Here is a 15,977-nt window from a genome sequence, read left to right as displayed (position 1 = left end):
ACAAACTCCCCATGATGATGGTGGAGAATGACATAAGCGAAGGGTTTATGGGTGTGTTTGGCAGTTCTGTTTGATTAGTTTTGTTTTGTTGTCAATAATGAAACATTATTGAGGGTAGGTGGGGCCGAAGCATTACCAGCCTCACAAAAATGGAAACAGAAAAAGAGAAAGTCCCTTACAGCGTCACCTATAAAGATTGAAAAAAAAGCCAATGAGTGTGTGCCAAAACGTTGTTTATGTGTGGTAAATACAAAAGCCACGGCAATCTGTGATGGCAAATGCATTATTGTATGCAGTTGAAAAGTGACTGCGAAGATGAGCAACAGGGCAACCTCCATCTGACTCGGCAACAATAATCATATGGGGGAAGCTGATTGCATGGTAGATGCTGAATGTTGGACTTGGATTTGAAATCATACACAATAAAATAAGCATGATTACCCATTCTTATGATTCTTTAGTGAAACTGGATGACAATTATTACCAATAATTATAAACCTGATCATGTCATCTACCAAGTTTTCTGAGGTGGCGCCCATGCTTCATGGAAATATTCAGACTGGTATGTTATACTCAATCAAATAATTAATTTGATGATGTAAATTTTCTTTTCTCATCTAGATTTTGTAAACAGATCAGACTGTATTAAAATAGTAAAAAAACAAATTTCAATTTTATCTTAAAATTTAAAAATATAAGAATCATGAATTAAAATACTTAACATTTATATGTTTTAATATAAATGGATGTGTTAAAAATTTTACATCAATTCAAAGTAAATTTAACATATACACATTTATCCGATAAATAAACTCTGGTATTAAAAATTTTAATAATTCTTTTATACTACGCCACCGTGTCACTAAATAAAAAGACGGCTTTTATTAAGGAGGGAAACATTATTGGCGTTACTGTCCGTCTTTGATTTAACGTTCTTAAATTCAATGACGTGGTTTATATATTTGGGCATTCTACAGATATTTTGTTATTTAATTATCAATAATGTTGATTTCTTTTACATTAATCAATAATGTTGGTATACAAATAAAGTACAATATTTTATAATAATGTTTATGTTTATTACTGAAAAAAAAATAGTCCGGCCAAAAAATAATACGTTAAAAAAACTCTATTTTTTATCTACAAATTATGAACTTCATTAAACAGATAATTTTTTTTATAAACAAATAACTGTTTAGTTAATATTGTAAATATATTTTATTCTTTTACTAAAATATTTTATACTCTTATTTATCTACACTTATATATGTAAAGAGAGAGTAACTTTTTATCTCTTCATCTATTTTTCAATTTTACCTTTTAAATATTTTTAAAATTAAAATAATTATTTTATTCGATTTTTATCATGTAAATTATCGTTTCTTTAAATTTGACTGTTTTTTAAACTTAATTATAAAAATTATTTATATCTAATTTTATAATTATAATAATAAAATAATAATAATTTTATTAATGTTTATTATTATAAAAAAATAAACACACTTACGCTACGTGCGTGTGTTTTTCTAGTAAAATATATTTTGAATTAACTATAATCACATAATGTAGTTTGTATAATATTACTAGTACGTATGAGTGTTAGAGTGAGTAATACTCCCTTCTAGAATGTAGTTCAAAAAATAACGATTGCCAAAATCTTTTTTTTCAAAAAGATAAATTGTTTTTACGTTTATATTTTTATTAACATATATATGTTATTTTATTTATTTTTTGCTTTTACAAAATCAAGTTGAGAATATTTTTTTTTCATATTTAAAGATTAAAGATTGTCCGATGTGAAAATATTATGTCTGTCCACCTGGATTCTAACATTTGTTATCAACTTTTTTAATGTATGAAACAAAATTGAAAACAATTTCTTAACATATTTTGACATACTTATACTTTGTAGAAGAGAAATCATGATTGTGTACATAAAAATATAACTTTCAAGTTACTTTTATATTATTTTGAAGAAATTGACCTTTTTTTTCATAATCACAAAAAAATACTGAGATAATAATAATTATTATTTTCTGTTGGTAACAACATAATTGTAATATATATATATTTTTCTAAAATATAATCATCTTTGCTAGCTTTCTTATTAAGAAAATCATAATAAAAATTGAACAGTAATTGTTATTTTCTGTTAGTAAATCAATAAAAAAAATTACAATATTATATACATACATTATGTATTTTGTTATTTCATCTTACTAACATATAAAAAACTCCTTACTCCAAATATTTTTTATATTGATTATATTTAAAGTAGTAAAAATAATATAATAATATTGTATTTACATTCTTTAATTCTAATTAATATATTAATCAAAGTAAACATCTCATAATACTCTCATTGAAATACAACAAATAAATTGTTAATTCACTGATACTCACATATTACATAAAGTATTTATCTTTGTCTTTATAATTATAATATTAGAAAATATTGTATCAATCGTTGTATAAATTGTCTATCACCTATATGTTAATTAATATAAAATGAAACATATTAATATTCATTCAATTTTATTATCATATATATTAATTCCTCAATTCAAATTATTGTTATAAAATAAGTAACACATTTTAAATTACAATATATGGAGTTCATCAAAATAATTATTATATCAGAAAAATATAAATACGATAAATAAGACATACCATAATTATCAACAGTGAGCAATTTAAAAGTAAATAATTTTCAAAACTAGCTAAAAATTGCCAAATTATATTATGCAGTCATATATGAATATCTATATTGGAGACGTTTTAACAATAAGGGTTGAGAATATGGAAGAATAAAAATATTAGTGGACAAATGATACGTATTTTGATATTCCATTTAGCGAAAATAACTTTAATTATTTGCATCGCTTGTATTTAATATTAAATCAGACAAACAATATATATTAATAAAATAAAATACTCTGAAAATATTGTTTTTACAATATATTGTTCTATCTCGTACTTTATTTTTCAAACCTAATAGTTTAAAATTTTTAAAATTTAATCTTCACTCTTATACTTTATTTTTTAAGTTAACGTTTTAGAAACAAATTATATTTAAAGTTACTTTTTTTTTCAATTCTTGTATCTTTTTCTGTATTTCGTTTCTAAGGATAAAAAAATTATATGTATTTGTAGTTCTATATAAAGATATGATGATATTGTTTGTACCAACGGATGAAATACTTATAAAGTATCTAATTATTAATCATTATCCAATAATATTTAAATAAATAATGAATTATTTTATTTAAAAAAACAAAGCTTAATAACTTTGTTCGTGATCTTTAATATATATATATATATATATATATATATATATATATATATATATATATATATATATATATATATATATCTATATATATCTTTATCATTTATCAATAAGGAATAGCTTAATAAAGATAAAAGATTGAAGCATAAAACCATGGAGATTTATACAGAGTATATAAAAGAAGGATTGAAACATTATTCATATCATAATTTCCATCTTATGCTCAACTTCGTATACAACAGTTGAAAGAGATTGAAGAACCATCTGGGGCTTTATTACTATTTGGGTAAGAGCATTGTTATTGTTATTAGGTCAATTAATATTTTCATTATGTGTAATTGTTCTAGATGATTCGGAAGTGGAGACTATGAACAATTAATATAAACTTTTTTAAAAAACAAAATTATAAATTTAAAACAAAATTTACTAACATTGAAAATAAAATAGAAAAAAAAGGCGGGAGACAGAGATGTGAACTCAATTATTTTGTTAAAATAGTAAAACTGTTTTGGCTGTATTGAAGTCCACACTGGCAAAAAACACTCTTATAAATATTGCCATGTCATATGTGAAAAAATGCACCTCAAAATTTTCTGATTAAGTTTACAATTTGTGTGGCTGCTCCTTTGGTTTCCAGCAAGCATCGAAAGTATTCCCACCAATGGCCCGCTCCCTCTCCTCTCATTCCGAACTCCCTTGTTCCTACGTTCCTATACCCGACGGATCCTATTCTCCGGCGGAGCCTCCAAAACACGTGGCGAAAAAGGTGCTTCTCATCTCATCTGGGTTGCTCCTGCTGCTTCTGTCCTTGGTGACCTTCAATGCCTACTACCCGCATTCATCTGGAGACGGAGATCGTGCTTCATTAACACCAACAACGCCCGATGAATTCGAATTCAGCCCTCACACGGTACCAAGCTCAATGTTGAAACCATTTTCACGTGGCGTCTCTTCAGGGGTGTCGGAGAAGTCCAGCTGGATGTTGAAGAGCAGCAATGGAGAATCCTATCCTTGGAGCAATAGCATGCTGTCATGGCAGCGAACGGCTTATCACTTCCAGCCTGAGAAGAATTGGATGAACGGTAACTTCCTTTTATTTCCATGCTCTGTCTTTCCTTTTATTTTAAACTTTATTTTATGGTACAGTTTAACAGAGTGTTAGTAAAAAAGTTTAAAATTATTATGTATAACCATTTATGATTGAATGATCATTTTTACCGTGCATTAATCGTTTTATTATTTTTGTTTAACGATTATACTAGTTATAATGATAACATTTGACGAAAAAGACATTTTAATCTTTTAAGAAAAAACTACAAACTACAAAAAATAGACTGTTAGGGAAATTTATTTTATAACCCTTTCATTTTCATTGTTGACTGTTACAATTAACCAGATGTATTAATTTTAGAGAAGACGACCGTCAAAATCAAAATATTGTTTGCAAAGGATTCAGTCGGCGTATTTTATAAGTAAAATTACTATTGATTAAGATTGTGATTTAATCTATGCAACAAATTTAATACAAAAAGAAACTAAAGTACTCTGTCCAAATTATTCTTTCAATTGAAATTGAAAAAATATATTAGTGTTGAATGTAAAGGATACTAACTTTTTTCTTGTGTCTCTGTGGGTGTGGCTTCGGCTTGCTGTGCTTGGGGAACTTGGTTTGTCTGCTTCAGATCCTAATGGTAAGAGCACCCTTGCATTTTCCCATTGTTTTTACCTCACTCGCATTAATTCATAGACATGATAAATAAATAAATAAAAGAATACAACATAAAATGAGTTGTGTAATGGAGAGATGAAGAAAAAATGTTGTATATTTTGTTGTATAAACTTTCTTGAACTTTCATTAATTTCTCCCTTTTCTTTTGTTGCCCAATAATTTGTCCCATTTCTTTACCGTGACTTGGCAAAAATTCTAAGATTATTTTATTATGTATATGCTTTTTCTATACGATCATTGGTCACATTCTGTTGATCTTCTTCTGTGCACAAAATCTAGTAACTTTTTGCACAATATGTAAACGATAATTAGACTTCCAATTTCTCACAAGGGGTTAGATTTTTTCAAAACCTTGAACAAAATGGATGAACCGCAGTTCTTAATAATAGTACTGTCCAGCAGTCTGGTTTTGAACAGCTTGTTTGTATTACAAGGCAAAGCAGTACAGCTATCGTTTTAATCTTAGTTGAAATGCCTTATATTTTTAGCTGATATTAAATTACAAGTAAACAAATTTTATTTTACATATTTATTTATTTGTAAGATGGTAAATCTATAAAAAGCCCCTTCCCCTTTCTTGATCCAATATCAATATCAAATTCTAGAAAGTTAGACAACCAACCGAAATACAAATAATTTTTCCAACAATGTTGGAATTATTGAAGTTCAAAAAAGGGCTTCACAATTTTCCCTGGACCACCTTTTTGACGCAGTTCTTACAATTTGGGCAGGTCCTATGTACTACAAAGGGTGGTATCACTTCTTCTACCAATACAATCCGAAAGGTGCAGTTTGGGGTACCATAGTTTGGGGGCACGCTGTATCAAGGGACTTGATTCACTGGCTTCACCTTCCACTGGCAATGGTGGCTGATCAATGGTATGACCAAAACGGTGTGTGGACAGGCTCTGCCACCATCTTACCCGATGGTCAAGTCATCATGCTATACACTGGTTCCACCAACGAGTCAGTGCAGGTCCAAAACCTTGCATACCCTGCAGATCCCTCTGATCCTCTCCTTGTTGATTGGATCAAATACCCTTCAAATCCAGTTCTGTTCCCTCCACCAGGCATCGATACCAAGGATTTTCGTGACCCCACCACAGCTTGGCTCACCTCAGAAGGCAAGTGGCGCATCAGTATTGGTTCAAAGCTTAACAAAACTGGCATAGCCTTGGTTTATGATACCAGTGACTTTAAGACCTACGAGCGTGTGGAGGGACTGCTCCGTGCCGTGCCTGGCACTGGCATGTGGGAGTGTGTTGACTTCTTTCCAGTATCCAGTGAGGGTGAAAATGGCTTGGATGCTTCAATCAATGGGGAGAATGTGAAGCATGTGGTGAAGGTTAGCTTGGATGATGATAGACATGATTACTATGCAGTGGGGACTTACGATGAGAAGAATGCCAAGTTCACACCAGATGACTTGAAGAACGATGTTGGTATTGGACTCAGATATGACTACGGTATATTTTATGCATCCAAGACATTTTATGATCAGAGTAAGGGAAGGAGAGTGTTGTGGAGTTGGATTGGAGAGTCTGATAGCGAATCTGCTGACGTAGCCAAAGGTTGGGCATCCATTCAGGTGTGTTAAATTTATTCACCCATTTTTCTTGTTTATCAATTGTGTCCTTTTAAATGGATTGACCGGACCATCATAATTTCTCCTTTTAAACTACTGCTGTATAAGCTAGCAATAACATTGATTGCATTTATTTTGTATAGGGTATTCCAAGAACAGTGACACTTGATAAGAAAACTGGTAGCAGCTTACTTCAATGGCCTGTAGCAGAGGTGGAAAGTTTGAGATTGGGAAGCAACGAGTTTGAAAATTTGAAGGTGAAGCCAGGGTCAGTGGTGCCACTTGAAGTTGGAACAGCTGCACAGGTTTGGGATCATGTTAATTTTATTGATTGATAAGTAGTTAGGAGAATACAAAGTTGAATGTAACAAATCTAGTATAATTCAATGACACGCAATTGCATCTTCCAATGCAACAGTTGGACATTGTAGCTGAGTTTGAGATAGATAACAAAGCCTTGGAGATGACTGGCCAATCCAATAAGGCGTACGAGTGTAGCACCAGTGGTGGAGCAGCAGAACGTGGTGCCTTAGGACCATTTGGTCTTCTAGTTTTGGCTGATGATGATCTTTCTGAATACACTCCCACATACTTTTACGTGGTTAAAGGAAACGATGGACAACTTAAAACTTCCTTTTGCTCTGATCAATTAAGGTATATAGGACTAATATTCTTTTCCAGGCTTGTAATGGCATTGTTTGTCTCTTAAGAAAATGAATGTGTTAAGTTGTGATTAAATACAGTGTTGATTAAGTTACATCATGTTTTGTAGGTCTTCTCTAGCAACTGATGTTGGTAAGAAAATCTTTGGAAGCTCTGTTACAGTACTAGAAGATGAAAAACTGTCAGTGAGGATCTTGGTAAGCTGTGATTTTCTTGGTCAAAGTTTAATATATTTTTGTGTGAAGATGAGATAGCTGAACTAATGAAGTTGAATTTTTTATGCTGAAAATTAGGTGGACCATTCTGTGGTGGAAAGTTTTGCTCAAGGTGGAAGAACATGCGTGACATCTCGAGTTTATCCAACGAAGGCAATCTATGGAGCTGCTAGATTGTTTTTATTCAATAATGCTACCGAAGTCACTGTGACTGCTTCAGTTAAAGTTTGGCAAATGAATTCTGCATTCATACGCCCCTTCAACCCACAACAAAGTAATTCTATATAAGGGACTAAGGACTCACAAGTCAAAAGATTAGGAACAATTCGCTACGTGACAAAGCTGTTCAATAACCTTCTCTTCTACTAACCTAAAGGTTAGGGTTATTGAACTTAGGTCTCCTGCCTCAATTTTGTCCAAATCTTTTTTTAATAGGCTTGATTTTGTAAAATAGTAGTGATATTTGTAAATTGTTATGACAATGAAATAAATATTATGTTTCCTTTTCATGAAAAATATTGTTGATTATGATTAAATATGTTTTTATTTTTTAATTTTTAGTAAAAATTAAAATTAGTTTTTTGTTTCAAAATTTTAAACTAATTTAGTTTTTTTATAAACATATAAATTTAGTTTTTTAATTAAATTTTATTAAATTTATTTAAAGATTCAAGCGCATTTTTTAAATAATATTAAAGAAAAAATGTTAAATAGTTTACATAACTTAAATATTATCATAAAAAAAATTAAATTTATACATTTCCAAAATTAAGAAATTAAATTAAACTAAAATTTTTAAAAAAATTAATTTTTATTTTTATTAAAAAATAAAAAACATATTTAATCATTTTTCTTATAAAAGTTATTTCTACAAAAATTTTATGACTCATACTCGTTACAATTAGATGGTACTTTTTAATTACCTTAATGTAGATAAATGATGATTATGGTTAAAAAAACAGTTAGATTTTTTTAGTTAATTAAAAAATAGTAAATCTTAAAGATTTGTTAGTTTTCTGTCTTTTGTTCTAAAGTGGAAATATATGTGATGGGGTGAAATCAATAATCACTAACAAAAACACAACACGAACAATTTTAAAGTAACTTTTATTTAAGTGAAAGGTTATGCAAAGAGAGATTTCTTTTAATACTTACTATAATATCATACATGTAAAGTACTCTATATATAAAAAGTACGGATTTACTTTTCAAAACAATAATAATTAAAATCTTTTATTTAATTTCAAATCAACATATTAGATTAATTAACATTAATCAAGTGTATTGAGTTTCTCTGAACTCTTTTTATATATATACATATGCATCATGAATGATATATATTATAGTTTGATATTCTCTTTTCTATTCTCCTCTATTCTCCTCCTTAATAAATATGTATAATATATGTTAGTGTTAAAAATAAAGATGAAAGGGCAACAAAATAATATAAAAGGGACACGGAAACTTATTATCCAAAATTCGTGGGAATTGGAAAAGTTTTCTAAAACTAAATTTCGGAAAAATTATCCACTGAAATGTCATGTTCTTTCTCGCAAAAAATGTCGGAAATTACAAAAAAAATTAAAAATTTATGGAAAACGCCTCCTATGAATATATTATCCACGAATTTTTGTTCGTGAAAAATGCATAGAAAAAAAATATTATCTCATGAATTTAATTGTGGAAATTTTGATTTTTCTTGTATTGAATTCAAATTGAAAGCGATAGATATGGACATTGTCAGCAAAACTTGAAAAAGGAAATGACAAAAATACCAAAGAATAAGACAAGTGTAAAACGAAGATGCACGAGTAAAATAAAAAATTTGCTACTAGAAATGACAAAAAAGAAACCGAAAAATAGATAACTGCCAAAATATTAAGCATGAGTAATTGGGTAAATTTTCTACCAGTTTCTTATCTTAGTTTTTATATTAGACGAGGGAGTAAAAAATGTAATATATAAGTCATTTCACTTTCTACAGTAAACGAATCCTTAATCATATCCCTTTAAACTCAAACATTATTATTAATCAGCACGTATATTTATTGATAATAATATTTTGATAACATTTTAACATCATTTATACATCATAATTGGTTCATATCGATTATGATTAGTTATGAAACAATTTTATACTCACCTAATCACATGTTAAAATATTATAAAAGAAAATGTTCTTGCCTATCCGTACATTATTAAAATAAGCGTTAAAGTATTATCATTTAAATTATCATAAAATATGATTTTCTACATCTCTGTTTTATTGGAGCCAAATTAAAATAAATAAATTATTATTAATCATAAACATTTATTCTGTTTTAATTGTTTAAATATATATAAAATGAAGTTTATATCATCTAATGAGTACTCTAAACACCTTAATCACCAAGATAAAAGTTTAGGTTTTGTCGCAAATCCCATAATTTACGTGGCATGTTTCGAAAGCAGATAACGCTTGAATACGTGTGCTTCTACTTACCACTACTCCATGATTCTTCCACTTTCACCGTGAACAACTGAATTGCAACATCCGTTCAAATCGCTTCTCCTTCCTCGTTCCTTTCGTGGACAACCACTGCTTACCATGATGGCGCTCAATTCGTTGTCACCACTTTCCGTTAATTCTCTTCTCGTATCTTCAAGCTTAACTTCCCTCACTTCGGATTCTCATTCAAAGCCCTTTGCCATTTCCTGCCAATTGAACTCAAACAGAGTTAACTCTGAAGAAAGAAGAAAGAGTGTTTGTTGTAGTACAGCGCCTGCCAATGCCGAATTCAGGAAATGGGGGAAAGTGGTTTCGGCCACGCTGGCGGCCGCCGTCATTGCCTTCGGCTCTGACATGTCTGCCCTTGCTGATCTCAACAAATTTGAGGCTGAAATGAGGGGTGAATTTGGAATAGGATCGGCTGCACAATTTGGCTCTGCAGATCTCAGGTTGGTTTATTTCATTCCATTTTATCTTTGCGGATTCATAAATAACACTTTCGGACTAAGTTTTAGGCAAAAACGAAAGTGAATTGTCTTCGCTGATTGTTTTGCAGGAAAGCAGTGCATGTGAATGAAAATTTCAGGTAATTTTTTATTTCAATCGGCTATGCGTAATAAAGAAATTAGAAATGAACATGATGCAATTTTATTGTTATCCTTCCTACATTAGCTTTATCAAATTTGTAATCATAAAAGATAAAAAAAGGGAAAAGGTGGAAAATAGAATGGAGAGTCAATAGGATTTCTTTTTTCCAGTTATATTTGGTGTGGTAGACATTCATCTTTACTTATTCCTTTGGCCAATGTTATTTTTTGTTGTTTCAATTTTACGTATAACATGCAGAATGTTTGAGTTAGCGCGACCTCTTTAGTTTTCCTTTATCTAATGCAACGTTGTCAATAAACACAAAGAAACTCTACTGATGTGGACACTCCAAACCGAAGATTAGTCGGTTTTGTTATGCTTTTTTCAGCGCCATTGGTTCCTCGGGCTGATGTTTTACTGGAGGCATTGCTTCCATATAGAAGTACTGATCTGGCGAGTGGGAAAATAGCTACAATGTTTATTTCGAATTAACATTAGCAATTTTATGAAGTTCACTATTTTATGCACACACACACACTAGCGATTAAACATAGTAGAAAAGTGTTACTTCAATTAATTTGAGTTGTCACTTCATAGAAATTTATGGAATCTAATAATGTATAAATTTGGAGTCCTCTATTCATAATGATTCTGAATGACTGATACAGAAGAGCCAATTTCACAGCTGCTGATATGAGAGAATCTGATTTTAGCGGTTCAACTTTCAATGGTGCATACCTTGAGAAAGCTGTTGCATACAAGGCAAATTTTTCAGGTATACGCTTATTGCAATATAAATTCTTCACAGCATGTTTTGAATGCAATTCTAAGTTATCTCTGTTGAGATAAATAAAAAAGTCTGATACTTCAACTAATAGACTCCGTTAGACCCACTGTTTGCTCAAATTATCTGATTCCTTTACATAATAGATTCTATTGGACCCAAGGCTGATTTCCGTTCAAAGTCATGGTTAAGCCCTGTATGCTTGCACATCCAAAAGAGTGTTTACTCAGTTAAAAAATATAACCATAAATTCCGGCAGAAGACATAAAGAACTCGTTTATTTTCTTTATTCAAAGATTGATGTACAAGAAATTTTAAAACATTTTCACATTTGTTTCCTTCACTTCATACATTTCTTGTGCTCATGTATACCTTTTACTTTATCATTCTCATGTATCTCTTCATTTTCTTTGCAGAAAATTTCCTGTGCTTCTTGTGTATAATTTTTGACTGACTCTAATTTTTAAATGTTTTTCACAGGGGCCGATTTAAGTGATACATTGATGGATCGCATGGTAACTGCATCAAGATGATTAATTTTATCAATATGTTTGATATTATTTTTTCCTTTTAATTTGGTTTATATATGATTTTCTTACCTCTGATTTACAGGTTTTAAACGAAGCCAATCTCACTAATGCCATTCTCCTTAGAACAGTCCTCACACGGAGTGACCTTGGGGGTGCCATCATCGAAGGTGCTGACTTTAGTGATGCTGTGTTGGACCTTACCCAAAAGCAGGTATGACCATTGATGTCCTATTAAAGGGATGGATCCTCTAATCTGAATTGGGGGATGATTTAATTCTCTCAAATTCAAGAATTTCCAATCCCCTCCTCCCCTTCCATTCCAAAGACAAACCAAGGTCAATCCCCGCATGTTTTCATCTTCCATGATCGCTTTCCCTTTTTATTGTTCTCAATTGACAAAAATATTCTGACACAGACTCAATCGTGACCTTATAATAAAAACAAGATCTTTTTTTATCAATTCTTTTGCTATACCCTTTCAAATAATAGGATCTTTGTAAAAGGATAGATAAAATACCAAATGATAAATAAGGTTGTAAATTTTTCGACAGATCCTTCTGTTCATATGGCCTTTTTAGTGTCTTTATGTTGCTGTTTGAGTTGTCTCTCTCCCATGATCAGGATCCATGACCCATCCTTGCTTGGAATATCTACCGTTGTGATTGAAATGCTTTGTCAGAGCATAATTTTTACCTAAGGTGACACTGATATGACGTATACTGTTTGATTAAATTGCTTAGGCTTTATGCAAGTATGCCAGTGGCACAAATCCTGTTACAGGAGTGAGCACAAGAGTAAGCTTAGGTTGTGGAAACAAACGACGAAATGCTTATGGCTCCCCATCATCTCCCCTTTTAAGTGCTCCACCACAGAAACTGCTTGACCGAGATGGTTTCTGTGATGAAGCAACAGGACTTTGCGATGTAAAGTAGTTACTCGGAGTAATCTTTGCTACAAGCCATAGTCGTGTAAATATATCAGAGACTATAATTGAGGTCTGTTTGTCTTTTGGACTTCTGAGAGCATATCCGCATTCATGAAAATGATGCCACTTCTTGAATCTATGTTGGGTATTGTTGGCCTCTGTTTAACAAGCCAGAACCTATTTTGGCAGTCATCTTTCTCCTATGTAAGATCTGCTGGATATAAGATTATGTTTCGTCCTTTGCACATAATGAACCTTGTAAGTCCCATTTCTTGTTTAAGTTTATCCTTTGCACATGCACTTTTAATTGATTTGTATAATTTTTTTCATAATTATAACTTTGCATATTACATTAATTTGTTTATCTAAAATACGATAAAGAAGATGGATATTAAAAGGTAATCAAAGCATTTAATAAAATTGCACGCGAAAGGAAATATTTAAAAATAATATTTAGCTAATTAGTGGTCGGATTTGTTTAAGTTAAAAATAAATAAATTCATAAAAGGGAAAATTTCAGTCTGTTAGGTTTGAGTTTCATGAAAAATAACCAAATCAATGAATTAATATAAACTAAATTAATGAGTACCTGTGATTATTGTGAATTATATTCTCATAAGAAATTAAAAAAAATTACAAGTAATTTTTTTTATATTTTAAATTTAATTTCCCTTTTAGACATTATAATTAAAAAAATTAACTAGGAACTACTTGATAAATCCATATCCCAATTCAACTTACATTTTTTTTGAATTACAAAATGTTTACTGAATTTATACTCATGTAATACGTGATAAAATTGTTTAGTATTGAGAAGGAAAGACAGACAAAAAGAAAGAAACTATTTTTAAGAAGATATAAAAAAAAAACATTAAAAAGATATGCACAGAGCTGACGTACTGCTTCCTTTCCTTCTGCAATGATACTAAGAGCTTCCTTAGAAGGCAAGGTCAACTCAGGGAGAAAGCAACTTTGTAATACTTTAGCAAAAAACAATTTCTTTTTTTCTTTTAATGTTACAATTATGTAAATGACTTCAAGGCTCCTATAACCCTTATAGGCCATAAATCCAATAGATTAGATAGATAGATAGATATAGCATTTGTATATGATACTTCATTTTTTTCTCTATTTTGTTATTGTATCAGTCATTTTGTTCTGTATTTTTGGTTCTTCCATTTTATCTTTCACCAATTTACGATAGAACTAAAATGAAGCTCATGTGCGATGATAGTGTCGTTATCTTGACTTGGAGTTTTATTATCTCCTCCCATATATTCACATACAGTGGTCTGTCACAAAGAAATCTTACATAAACCAAAATTATCATATATACTCTCACTATCACACGCCGCCTAAGTGCACATGGCCACTCCTTGTTTTGGCTTTGCATAGGTATGCTAGTCAATTGATTTCATCTTCTCTAGTGTGACAGAGAATTGTACCAAGTCAAAGGATGTCAGAAAAACACACTTTTTCATACACCCTTTTTCTTTCTTATCCTCCAGCCAAGCATGCCTACCTCTTCATTCCTCTCTTTTTGTGCAAGTAAACATTCATGACACAGACTACAGTTAAAACCTGCATTATGATTAACTTGACGGGCGCACGCCTAATCATTGTGTCGTGCCATTGCTTCAAAGGAATTTTAACTCTTCACTCAGACACATGAATTTCATCCTTCGTCAATATCCAATCACACCTTCACAAATAACTACTACTTCTTGCCTTTGAAAACCATGCATGATTACGTGCTTTAAATTAATTTCCTTCATATAAGCCATTTACTTTTGAAAGCACACTTCGGTTTGTTTGCCCTTTCGAACGCACGGTTCTGCCTAGACCCTCTTAGGTAGCCCCATCAACTGGTGAACCACCAGAAAACGTCTCTGCTAAATATAGAAATCTTTCACTAAGAGAAGCCAAGTTTCACGCACAGGTACGCGTTCTGAATAATGTGCCAACTTTGAACTTTCTTAATTATTGAATTACTTTGATAAGAAAAAGCATCTCTCATGCATGACCGTACTAAATAACACTCTTCGGTATATATGAGGTAGACTTTATATTCATCGAATATGAATCCATCTGTGTAAAACACTAGGCATTATTTGCTGTAGGTCATTTCCTACTGAATAGGGAAATAAAAAAACGGGTATATATTTCTATATATTTTATGTTTTGGAATTCGAAAATGTTCTCGTGATTTGTGTGCGTTTAAACAACATGTACATTCATCATCACGGGCTTCTGTTGTAGCTTATATATATGTGCAGAATATTTTATCACTGATTTTCTCTACTCTAAATAAGAAATGTTTCTATCTGTTCTTTCTTTCTTTGCGCCTATTTCTCCCTATATCTCTATTTTTCACTTTCCCTCTCTATCCTGTTTATCTCAATGTCACCTTTTTCCGAATTTTGTTTTTAAAGGAGGAGCATTTTCCTTGCCAACCCTGTTGAAAGAAAACGCATCTAACATGTAGAATTTAATTTGTACGTAAAGTAGATGTTAAAAAGTTATATCAATGTATAAAAAAGCATTACTAATGTAATTTTCAATTTAATTATTACAAAAGTTAATAAAATTACCATATATAATGAGATGAGAGTGTGAAAATTGCGTTAATTTTTTATGTAATGCATTTTCAAGTAAATGGTGATAATGCCTAATTTAGCATTATTTATTTTGTTATTATGCTTTTCATTTTATAAATACATTACATAATTTTTACTTTATTTTAAGTCTAAAAAATTCATTATAATGTTTTAAAGCAAATGGCCTCTTAAATTTAGATTTTCAACCTCCCTTTATACACTTGCATGGAAGAGAAAGAGGAAGATGTTACATTACATATTCAATGTACAGTAAAAATACAAAATCATGACTAATAAATAGTGGAGAGAAAAATTGTACAAATATTCTGTTGTTCAATATGCTTAGATTCTTAAGCAATTTCAAATTCATATTACCCTTCCTAGCTGCTATAGACAGAATCAACGAATGGGTTTAAAATACAATCATCATGTTCCTGTCAGTATACATAACCTTAATATATTTGTATTACATGCAAATTCAATTAATGATTAAATCTCTAACATTCACTGACCTCATTACATCAAATCTTGCACTGTTAAACTCCAACATATGCTCTAGGTTTTTCTTGCATCATACAAGTCCG

At 30.7% G+C, this 15,977-nt stretch overlaps 2 protein-coding genes across 3 annotated transcripts; both read left to right on the top strand.

Annotated features, from left to right (window-relative positions):
* The first annotated feature begins 3,880 nt into the window (after positions 1–3,880).
* Positions 3,881–7,997, top strand: LOC124841653 (acid beta-fructofuranosidase-like). The gene is made up of 7 exons (XM_047317968.2): positions 3,881–4,371; positions 4,972–4,980; positions 5,750–6,606; positions 6,747–6,908; positions 7,022–7,257; positions 7,376–7,463; positions 7,560–7,997. Exons 1-7 carry the CDS (start codon positions 3,951–3,953, stop codon positions 7,767–7,769), a joined length of 1,983 nt encoding a protein of 660 aa, XP_047173924.2. The 5' UTR covers positions 3,881–3,950; the 3' UTR covers positions 7,770–7,997.
* Positions 7,998–9,944: 1,947 nt separating this feature from the next.
* On the top strand, positions 9,945–13,103 carry LOC124841645 (Pentapeptide repeat-containing protein). Of its 2 annotated transcripts, none has more exons than XM_047317955.2 (6): positions 9,945–10,418; positions 10,526–10,555; positions 11,226–11,332; positions 11,822–11,856; positions 11,954–12,082; positions 12,612–13,103. In XM_047317955.2, the coding sequence occupies exons 1-6, from the start codon at positions 10,069–10,071 to the stop codon at positions 12,801–12,803; spliced, it is 843 nt and encodes a 280-aa protein (XP_047173911.1). In that variant the 5' UTR covers positions 9,945–10,068; the 3' UTR covers positions 12,804–13,103. The 2 variants fall into 2 exon arrangements, with proteins under 2 accessions (XP_047173911.1, XP_047173912.1); XM_047317956.2 differs by having other exon boundaries at positions 10,277–10,418; positions 11,243–11,332.
* The last annotated feature ends 2,874 nt before the right edge of the window (positions 13,104–15,977 follow it).

This window comes from Vigna umbellata, chromosome 10, assembly GCF_029865625.1.
Source record: "Vigna umbellata cultivar VRB3 chromosome 10, Vumbellata_1.0, whole genome shotgun sequence".
NCBI lineage: Eukaryota > Viridiplantae > Streptophyta > Magnoliopsida > Fabales > Fabaceae > Vigna > Vigna umbellata.
Note: the sequence above shows the minus strand (reverse complement) of the source record. Positions and strands in the feature narration are given on the sequence as shown.

Coding starts and splice junctions, on each gene's coding strand:
- LOC124841645 (XM_047317955.2), top strand. CDS start 10,069: ATGATGGCGCTCAATTCGTTGTCACCACTTTCCGTTAATTCTCTTCTC. Junction 10,419..10,525: donor TTTGGCTCTGCAGATCTCAG/GTTGGTTTATTT, acceptor ATTGTTTTGCAG/GAAAGCAGTGCATGTGAATG. Junction 10,556..11,225: donor CATGTGAATGAAAATTTCAG/GTAATTTTTTAT, acceptor TGACTGATACAG/AAGAGCCAATTTCACAGCTG.
- LOC124841653 (XM_047317968.2), top strand. CDS start 3,951: ATGGCCCGCTCCCTCTCCTCTCATTCCGAACTCCCTTGTTCCTACGTT. Junction 6,607..6,746: donor AAGGTTGGGCATCCATTCAG/GTGTGTTAAATT, acceptor TATTTTGTATAG/GGTATTCCAAGAACAGTGAC. Junction 7,464..7,559: donor AACTGTCAGTGAGGATCTTG/GTAAGCTGTGAT, acceptor GCTGAAAATTAG/GTGGACCATTCTGTGGTGGA.